The sequence below is a fragment of the Talpa europaea genome (assembly GCF_964194135.1).
Source record: "Talpa europaea genome assembly, chromosome: 11".
NCBI classification, from domain to species: domain Eukaryota; kingdom Metazoa; phylum Chordata; class Mammalia; order Eulipotyphla; family Talpidae; genus Talpa; species Talpa europaea.
Window position 1 is genome coordinate 105,298,295 of NC_140078.1, and position 16,902 is coordinate 105,315,196.

General features: G+C 67.9%; 1 protein-coding gene across 1 annotated transcript in view; it reads left to right on the forward strand.

The window, feature by feature from the left end:
• Positions 1-380: 380 nt before the first annotated feature.
• Positions 381-16,902, forward strand: part of PDZRN3 (PDZ domain containing ring finger 3) — a gene marked incomplete at its 5' end in the record, with an annotated part of 55,810 nt that continues 39,288 nt past the window's right edge. The window contains 3 exons of the mRNA XM_084247433.1: positions 381-1,103; positions 5,013-5,099; positions 6,344-6,451. Of these exons, the coding sequence (XP_084103559.1) occupies positions 381-1,103; positions 5,013-5,099; positions 6,344-6,451 (918 nt within the window). The remainder of the gene's footprint in view (positions 1,104-5,012; positions 5,100-6,343; positions 6,452-16,902) is intronic.

A 16,902-nucleotide genomic window follows, 5' to 3' on the forward strand; every position in this document is an offset into this window, starting at 1 on the left:
GTCGGGGCGGCTCCGCCGCGCAGGGGCGCCCCGCGGCCCCCACTCGCCGGAGTGAAGTAACCAACTTGGGCCGTAAGTGCGCGGAGCGCGGCCCGGGCGCTTTCGCCGCCACCCGCCGGCGCGGGCTGGGGCGGCGCGGCCCGCCGGGGGCGGCGGGGGCGGCGCGGGGCGCGGCGCCGGGGCCCCCTCCCGCCGCGGGCCGGGCCGGGCGGGGCGCGGGGGCGCGGGCCGGGGCGCGGGCCGGGGCCGGGCCGGGGCGCGCGCACTCGCGCAAATACGGCGCAGGCGTCGGTGCCCGGCCTCCGAGGAAGTCGGCGCGGCGGGCCAGTCCAGCGCCGGAGCGGGGCGGCCGCCGGCGCCCGGGACGGGCCGGCCGCGCCATGGGCTTCGAGCTGGACCGCTTCGAGGGCGACGTGGACCCGGACCTCAAGTGCGCGCTGTGCCACAAGGTGCTGGAGGACCCGCTGACCACGCCGTGCGGCCACGTCTTCTGCGCCGGCTGCGTGCTGCCCTGGGTGGTGCAGGAGGGCTGCTGCCCCGCGCGCTGCCGCGGCCGCCTGTCGGCCAAGGAGCTCAACCACGTCCTGCCGCTCAAGCGCCTCATCCTCAAGCTGGACATCAAGTGCGCGCACGCGGCGCGCGGCTGCGGCCGGGTGGTCAAGCTGCAGCAGCTGCCCGCGCACCTGGAGCGCTGCGGCTTCGCGCCCGCGCGCTGCCCCCACGCCGGCTGCGGGCAGGCGCTGCTGCGGCGCGACCTGGAGGCGCACGTGCGGGACAGCTGCGACGCGCGGCCCGCGGGCCGCTGCCCGGACGGCTGCGGGCTGCCCCTGACGCTCGGCGAGCGGCGCGCGGGCGGCCACTGCTGCGCGCGGGCCCTGCGGGCGCACAACGCCGCGCTGCAGGCCCGCCTGGCCGCGCTGCACAGGGCGTGCAAGAAGGAGGCGCTGCGCGCGGGCAAGCGCGAGAAGTCGCTGGTGGCGCAGCTGGCCGCCGCGCAGCTGGAGCTGCAGATGACCGCGCTGCGCTACCAGAAGAAGTTCACGGAGTACAGCGCGCGCCTGGACTCGCTCAGCCGCTGCGTGGCCGCGCCCCCCGCAGGCAAGGTAGGCGCGGTCCCCGGCCCCTGGCACCCCGGGCACCCCGGCCCCCGGCACCCCGGCCCCGGGCATCCCCGGCCTCGGGCACCCCGGCCCCGGGCACCCCCGGCGGCGCACCCTCCGTCCCTCGCCAGCAGCCACTAGCCTGCGTGTCGGAGCTCTGGGGGTGCTGGCGAGGCCACCCCAGCAGCCCAGGGGGCGGGTGAAGTGTCCCTCTGGCTGGGACGGTGTTCAGGGCGCCACCGCTGGAGCAACAGGCGCCCTTGAGGGAGTCGCTTCTGCGGGGTTCAGGCCGGAAAACGTCCACCCTGCACAGGACACGCGGGGCCAGTTACAGCCACACGTGCCCGGGAGCCCCAGAGACCGGAAGGACCCACAGCCGGGATAGAGTTAAGGAGGGTGCCGGGGGAGGCCTCTGGAGCCGGTCGTGGCCTCTGCTGCCGACTAGCTGGCTGCCCGCCCCGAGGAGCCGCTCAAGCGTCTGCTGAGCCTGCGGCCCGGGCTGGGCTGGGCAGCCTCCGGTGCTGCAGGGCCGTCCCCTGGGCTCCAGGGAGGACAGTCACTGCCTGCGAGTGTGGAGACGATTCCAGGGCGGCCTCGGGGCCAGAGGAGTGTCAGAGCCTCCGGAGCTCTCTCTCCCGTCCCTCAGGATTTCTGACTCTGGGGGAGGCCGGGAGGGCCCTCGCACCTGGTCAGTGTTCAGACCCTGGGGACCTATGCACCCACGGGCCCTGCTCGCCTGTCAGTGTGTGTGGGGGGCGGCGCGCAGGCCCAGAGAGGCCTGGAGCCTGAGGCCCCACGTCAGATGCCTCAGCCAGAGCTGAACTCTGGCACCTCACTCCGGCCTGGGACACACCGACCTGGGCCGGCGCTGTGGGGTGCCCAGCACCCTGGGGCTCAGCGGCATCCCTGGCTGCTGCCCTGCAGAGCTGAGAACCCTCCCCCACGTGGCCCCCTGAGCAGCTCCAGGCTGCTCAGGCGTGTGGGGTTCCGGTGAGCACCCCAGCTTTCCTGCGTGGGGCGCCTGCCTGGGACGGCCAGCCGGCTGCCGGCCCTCTGTGGTGCAGGCCCTGGCCTTGTCTGGGCTCCCTTCCTGCCTCCCGCCTGCTCCCGCCCCCACCAGGGCCTGTCAGCTGCAGCCGCAGCAGCTGGCGGCTCGGGGCGAAGGGCAAATATTTACAGCTCCAGGCTCACCCTGACCAGCCCGGGCCTCCAGAGCCGGGGGCGCCCGAGCTCCCCGATGCAGCGCTGGGCCACGCTGGGCCGCGCTGAGCTGGGCTGGGCTTTGGGCAGCGCCGGCTCCGGACGCCACTCCCGGTTGTCCCAGTGGTGCCGCCTGGACCCCCGCCGGCCCGCAGGGACCTCGTTTGTGTTCCAGCCACTGCCACTGCCGCAGGGCTCGGCTCCTCGTCCCTGCCTGCCTTCACCGCTCTCCTGCGCCGCTCCCCGCTCTCCTGTCTGGGCAACTCTTGGACTCAGACACGAGGCTTGAGGCAAAACTGACACTTTTGTGGGTTGCTGGTGAGAGGGAAGATGGAGCTCGGGACACGATGCCACTTTCTGGCAGAGAGAGACAGGTCCGGGCCCTGGGGCCCATCGGACGCCCCCCCCCCCACCTCCGTTGGGCCCCTGCCCAGACGCCAGCCCCGGGCAGGAGGCGCTGCTCTGGCCACGGGCCCTGGGCCTCTACCCGGGACCGGCCTTTCCTCAAGCTGACCCTCTGGGCCAGGGTAGAGGGCAGCTGTCAGCCCCAGCCTGGCCTGGCCACCCCTCCGGCTGCCTGCACGTTTCGCTGGCCGCTGGTGCTTCGGCAGCAGAGGATTCCTGCCCTTGGACACTCTCGGGCCAGCACTGGCTGGTGGTCAGTCCTGTTTACGTCTCTGTTACCAGCTCAGGCGCAGAAGCAGCCCCGAGCCTCCGACCAGTCCCCCAGGCCCGCCCAGGTGGTGCCGCCCAAGGTGTCCCAGAGCCGGGCGTCCAATCTGGAAGTGACAGCTGAGCAGGACCGTGCCCTGCCCGGGGCCGTAGCACGGGCCTGAGGTCCACCGACCGGAGGGGCTGCCGCGCGGCCAGGCCCAGGCTCACTCCCAGCCCCAGGCAGCTGCTGGGCTGGGGACACTTCACTCAGGAGCAGCCCACAAGGCCCGGCTGCACTGTTGCTGTGTCCCTCCCTCCCTGGAGTTCAGGGTCAGCCCATCCCGCCTGCCTGCCCGGCTCCTGCCCAGGGAGCTGGTGCCCACCCTCCGCCCCTGCCCCACGCCTGCGCCCCGTCAGGTGTCTGCAGACAGCGCTGCCCATGGATGCGGGGGCCTCTGGGCACAGCCCCGAACTGCGGGTGCAGGCTGGACCCAGGCCCCACTCTTGCCGCCGTGCCTGCTCCGCTCCTGCCCCGTGGCGCTCCCCAGGGAGGCACGAGGCACCACCCTCGGCCTAGTTCTTGCCCGTGGGGGCTGGCCCCGTGGCTGTGGGGTCCAGCTGCAGCCCCGCCCCTCCTGCTGGAGACGGCCTTGGCCCGTGGGACGTCACAGGTGTCCCTGCTCTGACCCGAGGCAGAGTGGCGCCTCCTCAGACCCCGTCCCTGCCGGGCCCATGCCTCCCCCGGCCTGCCCTCCCCTGCATGGTACACCGAGGGACCGGAGGCCGCACACTGACCCGCTGGGCCCGGGGCCCTGGCTCGCCTGCCAGTCCTCCCCCCCAGCCAGCGCCTGGAGGGTCCAGGAACTGTCCCTGGGCTGGATGACTGCCCAGTCCCGCCCGGGTCAAGGTCATGGGCCCAGGAAGCCGCTGACTCTCCTGTGGTCATGGCCACGCAGGCTCCTCTGTGGCCCCCATGGCCAAGGAGCAAGGGCGGCGCGTGCCTGTCCCTGGGACTGTGTTTGCATCTCCAGGGCTCTGTCCCCAGCACTGGGCCCTGCTCTGCTATGGACTGGACTGGCGTGGCTGGACACACCCTGTGGGTGGGTTCATATGAAGGCCCACCCTGCCCGCCGCGGACAGCGGCCCCGGGACATGCATGCGTGAGAAGTGTCCTGAGGCCCCCGCGTTAGGGAATTTGCTCCAGGAGCGGGAGACTCTCGTCCCTCCGGCCTCACGTGGCTGTGCGGAGCCCAGGCTGGGGCCGTGCTGCCTCCGAAGGCGGGGGAGGGTGGGGCGGTGGCGGCCTCTGCCCACGTGCTGGTCACGAGGTGGCTGCGCTGTGTGTGGACGGAGCCCACCGTGGGCTGTCCCTATGGGCAGCGCAGCCACAGTGCCCACACACGTCCAGCGGCCCAGGGAGGAGGGCGGTGCCGGGTCATGGATGAGCTGCGGACCTGTCTCAGCAGGTCAGGCACCCCGTGCGGCCTCTAGGCGACCACCCTGCGGTGTCCACCCCGCTGCTAACCCTCCTCTGGGGCTGCCTCCCAGGGACACAGTGGCCTGCTGGTGTGGACACAGGAGCTCTTGCGGGAGGCCCCGTGAGTGGAGTGGTGGTACCTGCCAGGCGGGGCCTGCGCTGCACACGCCTGAGGGTTGGGTCCACTGTCTCCCCCCAGGGGGATCCCTGAGTCACCCCTGGAGTGGAATCTGGTTTTCTGCCTCTGACTTTTCGTGGCCATCATCCCCCAGGCCTCCCAGAGGTGGCCATGGGCAGGGCAGCCTCCCGGGGGGCCCCCAGGGCAGGACCAGGTGCGTGAGGATGAGGCCATGGGCCAGGCCGCCCAGGCAGGCCCTCGGGACCCAGGTCATGGAGGAAAGTGCTCGCCGGGCCTGGATGCCCGCCGCCGGCTCCCAGGGGCCTGGCCCAGCGCTCCAGGTCATCTTCCCCAAGAGGAGGGCCCCTGGCAGTCAGCTGCGTTGGGTGGGCGGCACGGCCCATAGGGAGGGGCCTCCCCACCGCCCATCCAGCGAGTGAAGCCTCCGCTCCTTCGTCCGCAGGGCGAGGACGCCCGGAGCCTGACGCTGGTGCTGCACCGCGACGCCGGTGCCCTGGGCTTCAACATCATCGGTGGCCGGCCCTGCGTGGTAAGTGGCCCGAGGCGTCCCCTCCCCAGCATAGCTGGGCCCAGGTGGGGCTGGTGTCATCCAGAGCCCTTGGGTCTGGGCTGCCCAGTGTGGGGCTGCAGCTGCCGGGTGAGTCCTGGTCGGGGCCAGCCCTCGATCAGCGGTACTGCCCATGGCTGCTGGGGAGTGTCCAGCCTGCCGGCCTCCGGGGTCCCCGCTCTGCCGACCGTGTTCTCACTTGTTAGCCTGAAAGGGAAACTCACACTCACCGTTAACAAGCAGGTGTTGGCTGTTGTCCGCGGCTGGGGCGGCGCGGAGGCCACGGGGCCCCACGGTGGGGACTTCGGCACATAGTGAGTGGACACAGTAGCAGATCGAGGGGGGCAGCAAGGGGACAGTGTGGGGGTGGGCGCCAGGGGCTGGCAGAGGGTGGCCCAGCCCTGACAGGCCTGGGTCCAGTTCACGGCACCACAGGCAGCTGGTTCCTGGGAGGCAGGCGTCGGGGCACTCAGGGCACCTCGGGAGCCGAGTTCTGAGGGCGGAGAGATGCTGGATCCCCGGGCAGCACCGCCCCTGGGCCATGCAGTCGGGCCAGGCTCCCACGGGGTGGGGTCAGCCGGGGCCGCTTGCCTGCGGGTACCGGGACGGTTGCGGGGCTGGAGGAGGCAGAGCTGGTCCAAGAGGCCCCTGCGTCCGGGGCTCGGGTGGCGACGAGAGGGTCACCCTAAGCTCCCCGTGCTCTCGGCAAAGCCGTGGTTCGGAAAGAAGCGACTGGTGCTGGGCGAGACAGCTCAGTCCAGGGAGACACTGGCCGCTGGGCTGCATGGGGGGCCTGAGGACGGGCTGAATCTGAGCTGGGGTGTGGGGCGTGCTGGCCTGGTCTTGAGCTCCAGGAGCACCCGCCTAGGGGTCAGGCAGGGGGCCTGGTGCCACGGCCCCATCCTCATAAGGAGCTGGGCGCTGAGCGGTGAGGGACTGGGGTGGCCGTGGCGGGCAGAGGTCGGAGGCGCCTCCTGCCCTGCTGATCCCATCCCTGCCCCAACCCACCATTTCCCGCCTGAGCCTGGGACGGGGACTCAGAACCCGGCCGGCCCAAGGGCTGGTGTCCACAGCAGGCTGGACAGCGAGCAGGTGTGGGGTGCTGACCGTGCAGGCAGCCTGGAGTAAGGGGCCGGGCCTTGGAGGGGCCTGGACACCAGGGCCTGTTCCTGTCTCCTGGGCCTCGTCAAGGCCTCGCCTTCACACCATGTTGTTTTAACCCGAAGGACAACCAAGATGGACCGTCCAGTGAAGGCATTTTCGTTTCCCGCGTAGCCGACGGCGGGCCGGCGGCCAAGGATGGGGGCCTGCAGATCCACGACCGCATCGTGGAGGTAGGTGCAGGGTCGCCTGGGCTGCCTGGAGGGGCCTGAGGGAGCCAGACAGGGGCAGTTCCCCCAGGGCCAAACTGCATCCTGCCTCGGTTGTTCCGTGGGGCCTCTGTGTCTGTGAGGCCAGCCCAGGGCTCACCGCTGCCCGCTGTGCCCCTCACCCTGCTGCTCTGGTGTGCAGTTCTTTGCCCCTCAGCTCGGGCGCTGGAGACCGGTCGCCCCGGGACAGCACTGCAGGTGTCCTAGACACTGCGAGGGACTGGGTGGGCAGGCCGGGTGCCCCTCCTGGCGTGGACACCCACAGGGTGGTTAGCGGCAACGTGAGGAAAGCCCTGGCCGGCCGCTGCTGGCTGCCCACTGCTGGGCACGAGTGGGCGCGGTTGCTCGGGAGCTGCCGCAGCGCCGGGGCTGTGCTCAGCCATCTGCCTCGCCGCCCTGTCCAGCCATGACTCAGAGGCCCTCGCCCGCCCCGCCGGAGGCACCACGTGGTAAGGTCATGCTGCGGGTGTGCCCCACGCTGAGGATGCCGCTTATGTGCCCTGCAGTTTGCAGGGGATTCTGGTCGGGCCTCCCCGAGGGCTTTGGGGGCTGCTGCTCCGCCGTCTCCGTCTCCGCCGCTGGCAGGGCTTCCCGAGCCCTGCGCACTCGCCGTCCGGTTGACAGGGAGAGGTTTTCTGAGCTGTGGTTCGGAAAGAGAAGCCCAGCTTCCACTGCTGAGATTCGGGGACACAGCCATGACTGTGGAGCGGGCATTTCTTTGCTCTGAAGTTTCACGAGGAGAAGCCGCGTGGCCGGGTTTCCTCTTGGCAGAGGGTGCTCAGCCTCTGAGTGTTGGTGCAGCTTCAGGGAAGCGGCCCCCTCGGGACAATCAGACACTGACCGCACCCCAGTGTGGAGACCGGCAGGCCCGGCTCGGACAGATTCGGGCCCCGGAGCATGTCCCGTCCAGCTGTTTATCATTGGGTGTTGCAGCTCTGCCTCCCCACCCTGTCAGAGCCCCCCCATCAGAGGCCCCCAGTCAGAGCCCCCATCAGAGGCCTCCCATCAGAGCCCCCAGCAAAGCCACCCCCCAGCAGAGCCCCCCGGCCCTCATGTCTCATGAGGTGTTTGGAGACGCCTGCCATACTCTCCTGTATGAAACTCACCGGTGGTGTCACGTGAGCCCGTGTCCTGGGGCGCGTGGAGGCGGGCGGTGGTGACAGTGATGGCGGCCCAGGGCCCGCCGGGAGCAGGTAGTGGCACCAGCTCCTGCACAGAAGCTCCTTCCGTGCTCGCCTGCGAGTGTCGCCATCCCGGCTGGCGGGAGGTACACACAGCAAGCCTCCCGCGCTAACCATTCAGGTGTTCTCTAGAGGACGCTGCCCAGCACCCCGCCCGTGCCTCCAGGACCTTCTCCCCAAACTGAGACTGCCCCGCCCCCTCCCCACGGCTCCAGCATGCGCTGAGGCCTCTGGCCAGCGCAGAGGCTGCCCCGCACCCGCCGTGCGAGTCACGGAGTTACGCTCCCTGGCTTTTGCTGTCAGGCGGCTCCCACAGCCACCTCGTAGTGGCCGTCTGTGCTCTCTCGCCAGCGCCGGCGAGCACAGGAGAGTGGAATGTGAGTGGTGATGCATGGAGGTGTTTACATACTGTGGACTTTGCGTAGGAGAACAGTCTGCGTAGTAAACGTTTTGGTTATTACAGATATTTTATAAGTACCGTATAGATATTTTTAGGGCTGGGATTTCGGGGGACTTCACATGTTTGACGTCACATTTCTGTACTCTGGAATGATTCATGGAAGTATTTTCACAGTCCAGGAAGTGGCGAGGACGCAGGGTGATGAGTTGGGAGCTGCTTTTGAGTTCAGCTGCCCCGAAGCCGAGGCCAAGTGTTTAGAGGAAGCGCCTGGCCTTGGGCGGGGTAGGAGGTGGTGGCTGCCGGGACCTGGGCTGGCGGGATCCTGGCTGGGAGGGCAGCCGCTGCGCCTCTGTGGGTGTTCTGGGACCGCAGGAGGATTTCACGACATCATCCACGAAGCCTTTTAAAATCAGAAGACGGGGCCTTCCTGGTGGCACAGCGGGTTGGAGCACAGCGCTGTGAAGCTGTCCGCAGCCTCTGCAGCGCGGGCTCAATTCCCGGCCGGCCAGGGAGATTCCCACAGGGCGCAGCAGACCCCTCCTGCCACCTGCTGCTCCCCTCAGCAGTGTGTTTCAGTCAGTCTGCCTGTTCCGCTCCCCGCTCTGTCTCTGGTGAATCCTCACACCCTCCCGCGCCTCTGTCCTGTACCCCAGCTCTTGTACAAAAATAAATCTTTAAAAAAATAAATAAAATCAGAAGACAGAAGAAATCAGGATAAGTGAATAAAACAGGAAAAGACTAAATCAGAAGTGGCTGATGTCCCCATTGAAATGTTTGAGTAAGCACTGGGTAAAAAACAAGCTCTTTGGTGACTTCCTGAGGACAGGAGACCAAGCCCCGACAACAGATGATCCGTCTGAGGTCAAGGCCTCTCAGCACATCTGGATACTTGCCTCCGAGTCGGGGTCTAACAACCATCTATATTTGGAATTTTAAAATTGTTTTTGCCTTTTCGCCTGTTGCTGTAAGACAGGAGGAGACAGCTGCATTTTGATTGAACCTGGGAATATGCTGGGATGTCTGATTCAGATGATGACTGTGAAGTGCATGCAAACTCGGCCTTGTGGGCAGTGCTGGGACCCGTCGGAGCAGCAGGTCGACTTCGTTTGGGGAACTCAGGCTTAGCAGGGTCTGGGGGTGGCAGCTCAAGCAGGCCTGGTGCTTGCTGGTCTGTGGGTCTCCTCGGGCAGGGCGGTGGGCGCTGGCTGGCCCTGCCCCTCTCACTGGGACCTGCTTGGGGGGACGCTGCAAGCTCAGTCCCAGTGAGGTGTGTGAACCAGGCCCCTCCCTCTGCCTCGGAGCCCTGGGCCTCCACCAGTAGGTGCCCAGACCACCCCACTGCCTGCCCTCCTGCCTTGGAGCCTTTGTGGCCTGGAGTCTGACCCTCTGCTCTGGGATCGGGACGAAGGCCTAAGCAATGGGTTTTACCCTCTCCCCCATCTCCCAATCTCCCAGGAGAGACAGTCCAGCCCATTTTAAAAGTGAGCAAAAATGTGCATTTTGTCCTCCGTGTTTGGAGACACTGAGTGGAGCTGCAGATGGGCCTGGTCAGAGGCTGGTGGGGCCTCTCCTGGAGCCTCAGAGGGACCGACCCAGCCATGCTGGTTTTTTGTTTTTTTTTTTTTAAGATTTATTTATTTACTTATACAAGCACTAGATACAGTCAGAAGCGCGGGAGGGCGAGAGAATTCACCAGAGCCAGAGCGGGGAGCAGAGCAGGCAGAGGGACTGAAGGACACTGCTGAGGGGAGCAGCGGGCGGCAGGAGAGGTCTGCGCGCCATGTGGGACCCTCACCCAGGAGCTGGGGATCGAACCAGCGCTGCAGAGGCTGCGGGCAGCTCGCAACCCAGCGCTCAAACGCTGCACCACAGGAGAGGCCCCCAGCCACGCTGGTTTAAGGGTTCACTAGCCGGAAACATTCAAAGCACTTCCAAAATGTGATTAACTGTTTACTTTCAAAATCATGAGGGCGACAGAGTGGCGTGTTGAATTCTTCGTGGTGTGTGTTCTTAGGCTAAGGGGGAGGGAGATATCACAGGCCTGCCCCTGGGGGTCAGGGTGTGGAGTCACACGTGTCCCCGCTGCAGGGAGACGGTGTGTGAGATTTGCTGTCCATGGAGAGGGTCCCCTGGCCCAGACCTTGAATTCTGAGTGAACCTGGCCAGCCCCTGCTCTCTGAATGCTCAGCTTTGGCCCTGGGGGCAACCTGAGTGCACAGCTCCCCTGCTGCGTCAGCAGCCACACCTTCAAACCTGTGACATTGGAAGCTGGGTGGAGGAGTGCCTTCCCTCCTGACATCACACTGATTGGTGACCCCGGGGGGGGGGGGGGGGGGTCTGAGCTCACAGCCTTGCGGGGTGGCTGGTGTCTAACAGCCTGGCAGCTGCCCGATCCACAGCTGCTTTAGGTGCAAGACAGTTTCTGGCTCCTCATTGGTGTTGGCGCAGGGGGACAAGTGGGGTTTCTTCTAGCTGTGAGGAGTTTGTATTTCATTGACCTCTTTCCTTAGGAACACTAGTTGTTCAGGTTATGTCTTTTTAGGATGACATCTTATGTCTTAAGATTAACACAAACACCACTGTGGGAAAATTGGAAAATAGAATTAAGTATAAAGGGGAGCTAGAAGCCCCCACAGTAGTGTCCTGACAGACAGCTGGGACCTGCTCACTGGGACCTGCGCCGGCCCTGACGGGCGTCTGATCAGGCTGTTTTCATTCTTGTTCTAAAGGTGAGCTCAGGTGGAGTGGAAGCGTTCAAGGAAAACAGGGTTGCACTTGGATTTCTGTGCTTTGCCTGGTTCTCCGAAATAGCAGGAGCTGGTAGGCTCTACGAGCCGGCTGGGTAATGCTAACGTGAGCTTGTGGGTGGAATGGTTGGTGACCACGGGCTCGTAGGAGAGGGACTCGGGCAAGTGTTAACATTTCTATTGAGAATGTGAACCTCCTAATACCATGAATGGAGCAGCATCTTTATTTTCTTTGGATTGAAAGGTAAGTTTAAATATCAGATATAGAACTCCTTTCTTCATCACCATTGACGATAATGGTGACCAGCTAGGTGGAGTGTGGGATCTGTCATTCCACCTCCTTGTCAGCCCCAGGTGCCTGGAGGCCCCGCTGCCCGCCAGCCTTTGGTTTGTGGCGCAAAAGAGGGGACCTCTCAGATGGGGTGGAGGCTGCCCTGAGTTCCGGAAGGTGTCACAGGAGCGTGACTGCAGCCTGGGGCCTGCCTCCTGACCCAGGTCCAAGCACACTTGAATGTTAATAGCCGCAGCCCTTCCCTGTGATGTGACAGCTCACGGTGTAGAGTTTGTGGAGTGAAAGAACTTGTCTGGTGTGTGTCTCTTGAGTGTGCATCTGGACACACAACCTCGTGTCCTCCTCACAGTAGTAACCTGGGAGATTTCGCCTTTTCGGAGTTGCTTGTTGGAATCCCCAGACAAATGGGATGGGGCCTTGAGCTGTTCTGATGGGCATTCATGTGTAAAGACCCTTGTTTACACTTGGGGGGAACTGAGGAGCCCCAGGCAGGTGGTGTTCCGTAAAGTGGGTCACAGGCTCCTTGTTCTGACCGAATTTCCTTGACACCCGTTCATAGGTAAGCTTGGGTCAGTTTGCTTGATTATAGTGAAATGCAGACTCATCTGCTAAAGTGACTAGATTCAGCAGGATGTCCTGCCTCAGAGAAGAGGACAGGACTGGACTGAAATGATATTCTTTCTCCTCTGTTTGTTTGGAAGTTGAATCCATATGGGTTTTTTTGTTTTTGGTTTTTTTTTTTGCCATAATTATAACATCAAAGGCCGTCAGTGGGTTATTTGTGGCTTTTTGTTATAATCGGCCCCAGTTCTAATTGAACTTTCAAAATTAAAAAATGTGGATTCAAGAAGTGAAATGCGATGGCTGCTTTCATCCCGTCAGCGTATTCGGGGGATCGAGCATGATGCCTGTGAGAGGCTCAGGTCACAGGTGTGAAGGGCCCCTCCACTCCCTCAGCCTCCTCTGCTCTCCTCAACTCCCTCTGCTCCCCTCAGCCCCCTGCCCTCCCCTCAGCTTCCTCCACTCCCCCAGCCCTTCCACTTCCCTCAGCTCCCCTCACTCTCCTCAGCTCCCCTGAACTCCCTCTGCTCCCCTCAACCCCATCTACTCCCCTCAGCTCCCTCCCTCACCCTCTGAGGCAATTAGTTCAGTCCTGCTGCCCCTGGGCAGGGAGGGACACCAGCCCCCCTGTTCAGTGTGCTCTCAGGGCACCCTGCTTGCTTAGAAACTGGCTTTTCTCTGCGGGGGCCGTTGTGTTCAGGTACCCTCACTCAGTGCTGTGCCGGGGACAGGACAGTAGCAGCCTGGGCAGGCTGAGCTGCAGCAGGCAGGCACCTCCCTGGCTTGCTGAGGACCTGCCCTCCTCTTGGGAGCAGAGAGCAGAAGAGGCTGGGGCCAGTGAGGGCTTTGGGGACCCTCTTCCCCCACTCTGGGCAGCGGCACTCACTGGGGGTCACCCAGCACAGTGCTGTCCCCTCCGGGGCACTGGTGTAGCAGCCCCCGCATCCGCCCTGCGCTCTCCTGAGCACACACGGTGTCTGCGCTGGCCCAGGCTGAGGGGCACCCTGGCCCATGGACCCTGTGCCCTGGCTGCAGTGACGGCGAGAGGGGCACGGAGGACTTGCATCCTGTCTATCACGGTCCCTCAGCGTCCATGGACCTGCCCCGTGCTCCCCGCATCAGCCCCCACTCAGCACTGTGCTGTCTGTGGCTTCCTGGGGGAGGGGACCCATGGGTGGCTGACGGGCCATCGGGCCCTGTGTCTGCCTGTCCCAGGACATGCCGGGGTGGGGCTGGAGTTGCCAGACCTGGATATAGAATTCCAAGCCACATGATCGCCCTGGGGTGACCTGCAGGCATCTGACATCAGAGGTGCCGGGAAGGGGGGCGGGTGTCGCAGAGGACAGTGGATGCCCTGCCAGCACCGTGACAGCTGGGCCTGCGGCTGTGGGCGCAGGAATAGCCTCTCGCTTAAAATAGACTCCAGTACTGGGAGGCGGGGCGCTGTGTGCAAGTCGGGGAGCGCGCAGGCCTAGGAAGGGAAGCCGCGGGACGCCCCGTCTTGCCTTTTTAAGAAAAAGATAAATGCAACGAACGGAAGGGCAGCAGCTCAGGTGTGACAGCAGCTGGGCCCAGGGGGTGCGTCTTTCCGCCAGCGTTGGTCCCATTACCCCCCCCCCCCAGCCCCCATGGCTGTCGTGGCTGCCGGTCTGGGCAGCCTGACCCCGGTCCTGCCTGTCAGAGGTTTGGTCCCCAGCGCCCCGCGGGCCCAGGAGGCACCCCACTCCTGCGCTGCCTCAGCTTCCCTGGGAGAGCCCAGCTGCGCTCCTGCCCTGGTGTTCTCCCGCCCGGGCCAGGAAATGCCCCTTGGAGGCTAAGCTGGGGTGACGACCCTTGATAAGGGGGGGCTGGGGGTCTCTCTGAGGGGTGCTGGGGGGCCCGTGGCTTCCCCCGAGACTCCCTGGGGCGGGAGGGCACGGAGTGTGGCCTGTGCAGGAAGGACATTTGTGTTCCTTTCATGGTGGATATTTAGGCCACGGTGCTGCCACCTGAATGCTGCGCCGGGGAAGAAGCTGAGAACTGAAAACAGGGGGGAGCCTCCCCAAACTGAGGGCACGCTGGCGGCCACGTCACCGTCACCCTCGGGGTTGGGACAGTCCTGAGGGGCGTTTCCTGGCCTGTTTCTCGTAACATCTGCCGGAAGACAACGGACGCCTGTGTTTCCCAGGCCATGGGATGGAGAGGCTGAGAAATCCACCCCCACCCAGGCGCAGGGCAGGGCAGGGCAGGGCAGGGCAGGGCAGGGGCCTCGCGCACCTGAGGTCACTCCTGGGCGGGGGCGGCGCGGTCGGGAGGCCCGGCCACGCGGACTGGCCTCGTGGAACGGCTGCTGGAGAGGGCGGGGCAGCGCGGCTCCCCTCCCGGGCTCTGGTCAGTCCCGGCCGGGGCCCGCGTCCAGCAGCACATCGGCCGCGCCGCCCGCCGCCCGGAGGGTGTCGCTCGCAGGCCCCCATGAGCGTCCCCCCGCGTCCCGCGGCGCCCCGCCCTGAGCGGACCCGCGGGCCAGAGCGTGGGGGCGCCGGGGGAGCTTCCTCCCCCGCCATGTCCAGGGCTGCCCCCACCCCGAGGGAGCGCAGCCCAGGAGGACGCCCGCCCGCCCCGCCGCCCCCGTGCGCAGCCCCGGCCCCTTCCCCTCCCGCTCGGGCTGCCCGGCCCCGGCCCGGCGGCGGGGAGGCCGCTGCGGGCGCAAGTCTGCTCCCGCCGGGGACCCTGCAGCGACCGCGGACCGGGCCTGGGCCCCGGGGTGGCGGCCGAAGCAGCCTCCGCAGCTGCCCTCAGGGGCCGCGGGCCTCCCCGGCTGAGGGGCCGGAGGGCGGGGCCGTGCGGCGGGGCGGGGGGGGCAGGAGGGGCAGGAGGGGCAGGAGGGGCCGCCCGCTGCCCGGGCTCCGGCGCCAGGGCCGCCAGGAGGCCCCGCGGCCAGAGGCCCACGCGGGGCCCAGCAGGCCGGGCCCGCCGCGGGCGCAGCTGCCCGAGACCGGGGCGGTGGCCGCGCGGAGGCCGCCTCGCCCGCCCCGGCCCCGGCCCCGGCCCCGGCCCCGGCGGCGGCGCCACAGACGCCCAGGAACGCGGCAAGGGGCCTGTTGAGCCCCAGCCCGGCCTCGGGGCGCCCCCAGGCGCGGACACAGGCCGGCCGAGGCCACCCCCGCAGGGCCCCGGCTGCGCCCCCTCCCGGGCGGCCGCGGGGCGCCGCCTCCCCCCAGCCGCAGCCCCAGGCGGCCCGGGGTCCCCACCCACCCACCTGGCTCCTGGCGCGGCCCTGGCTTATATCCGCTTCAGGGGCCCCGCCCACGGGTCTGATTGGACCATTTCTCAACCCTGTGGCCGATTGGGCCACTTAGCACCAATCAGCTCACAGCTCGCACCTGATTGGCCCGGTCCGGCAAGTGCGCGGCTGCGTGCAGGGCCCGAGGCGCCGCCTCAGCCTGGCCCGCGAGGCCGGCTCTGGGCGTCCCGGCGCGGAGGGCCAGGCCCGCGCCCCTCGCCCGGAGCCCGCGCCTGCGGGGCGGGCCGGGCCGGCCGGGTGCTGGGCCGCGGCTCCCGGCCTGGCGCTCGCGGGTGGGGCCTCCCGCCGCCCCGCAGGCCCGGCCGGAGCTCGCGGGACCGGGGCGCGGGCGGCGGGCCGGTGGGCGCCGGGGCTGTCCGCGCCGCGTCCGGGGGGCGGGTCACTTCGGGGCCCGGTTGTGGCGCAGACGGCCACCCCCTCCCCTCCCCTCCCCAGGCCGCCGGCTGTGCGAGCCCTGGGCCTCCGGCCCCAGCCCGCCGGTCTCTCCCCGCCCCCCACGGGCTCCCCCCGCCACGCGCCGGCTCCCCCGCCCCCGCCCCCCCTTGGGCTCCCCCCGCGCCCCACGGGCTCCCCCGCCCCCCCCCGGCTCCCCCGAGGGCTCCCCCGCCCCCCCCCCGCGCCCCACGGGCTCCCCCGCCCCCCCTCCCACGCGCCTCACTGGCTCCCCCGCCCCCCACGGCCTCTCCCTGCCCCTTCGGGCTCCCCCGCCCCCCCTTCCCCCCACGGCCCGCGTGGCGGCTCCTGGACCAGCGCCCGCCCCTGTGGGCCGCGCAGGTGTTGCTCGGAGCCCTTTATGCAGCTGTGTACTTCCTGGTCATGGACGAGGCCAATCAGGGGCGAGCTATGAGCTGATTGGTGCTCAATGGCCCAATCAGCCACAGGATTGAAAAGCGCCCCAATCAGACCTGTGGGCGGGGCACCTGAGGGAATATAAGCCCGGGTCCAGCGGCCCTGGGCCGCCCCTGGAGGCGCCGTCGCCGGGGAGTGTCGGGGAGCCGCGGGCACTGGGGCCCGGGCGGCCTGCGGAGGCCCCGCGGTGACCTGGCGCCCAGCGGGGCCCCCACGGACCCTGCGCGGCCGCGGGAGCGCCTCGCTCCCCTCTTTGTAACGTGAACCCCGGGCGCCCCAGAGCCTGAGGCCCTGGCAGCGCGGGGCGAGGCGCAGGAGGCGGCCTGGCCCCGGCCCCGGCCCTTGGCTCGGCCCGGCCCGCGGGCCCCGTGCGCGGGTGCGGCTGCCGCGTCCCCGGCTGCTCTCAGCCCCGGGGCTTCGGGGCTGAGTTCCCAGAGCCGGGCAGGGGGGCGGCCACTCCCGCCGCCTGCGTCCCCCCTGGGGTCCCCCCCTGGGGTCCCCCCTGGCGTCCCCCCCTGGGGTCCCCCCCTGGCGTCCCCCCCTGGGGTTCCCCCCTGGGGCCCCCCCCTGGCGTCCCCCCTGGCGTCCCCCCCTGGCGTCCCCCCTGGCGTCCCCCCCTGGGGTCCCCCCTGGCGTCCCCCCCTGGGGCCCCCCCCTGGCGTCCCCCCTGGCGTCCCCCCCTGGCGTCCCCCCTGGCGTCCCCCCCTGGGGCCCCCCCCTGGGGTCCCTGCGTCCCCCCCTGGGGCCCCCCCCTGGCGTCCCCCCTGGCGTCCCCCCTGGGGTCCCACCCCGGCCTCCCGCTCCACTTCGTGCTCGTTCCACCGCCTGCTGGGCCCTCGCGGCTGCCCTGCCGCAGGGCCGCCGTCCCCTCGGGGCCTGGAAAGGGCCGGGGTCTCGCAGGGGCCTTCTTCAGCGGCGTTCGTGTCTCCATTTCCTCAGCCCTAAAGAACAACATCCCGGCCAGGAACTCGTTTTCAAAGTGAGATGTTGCCACCCCCTGGGGTGCGCAGAGCCGGGGACAGAGCCGCGCGCCCCGACAGCCTCCGCGTTCGCAGGCGCCGCTTCTACCCGCAGAGGAAATGCGAGATTTTGCCAGTGACCG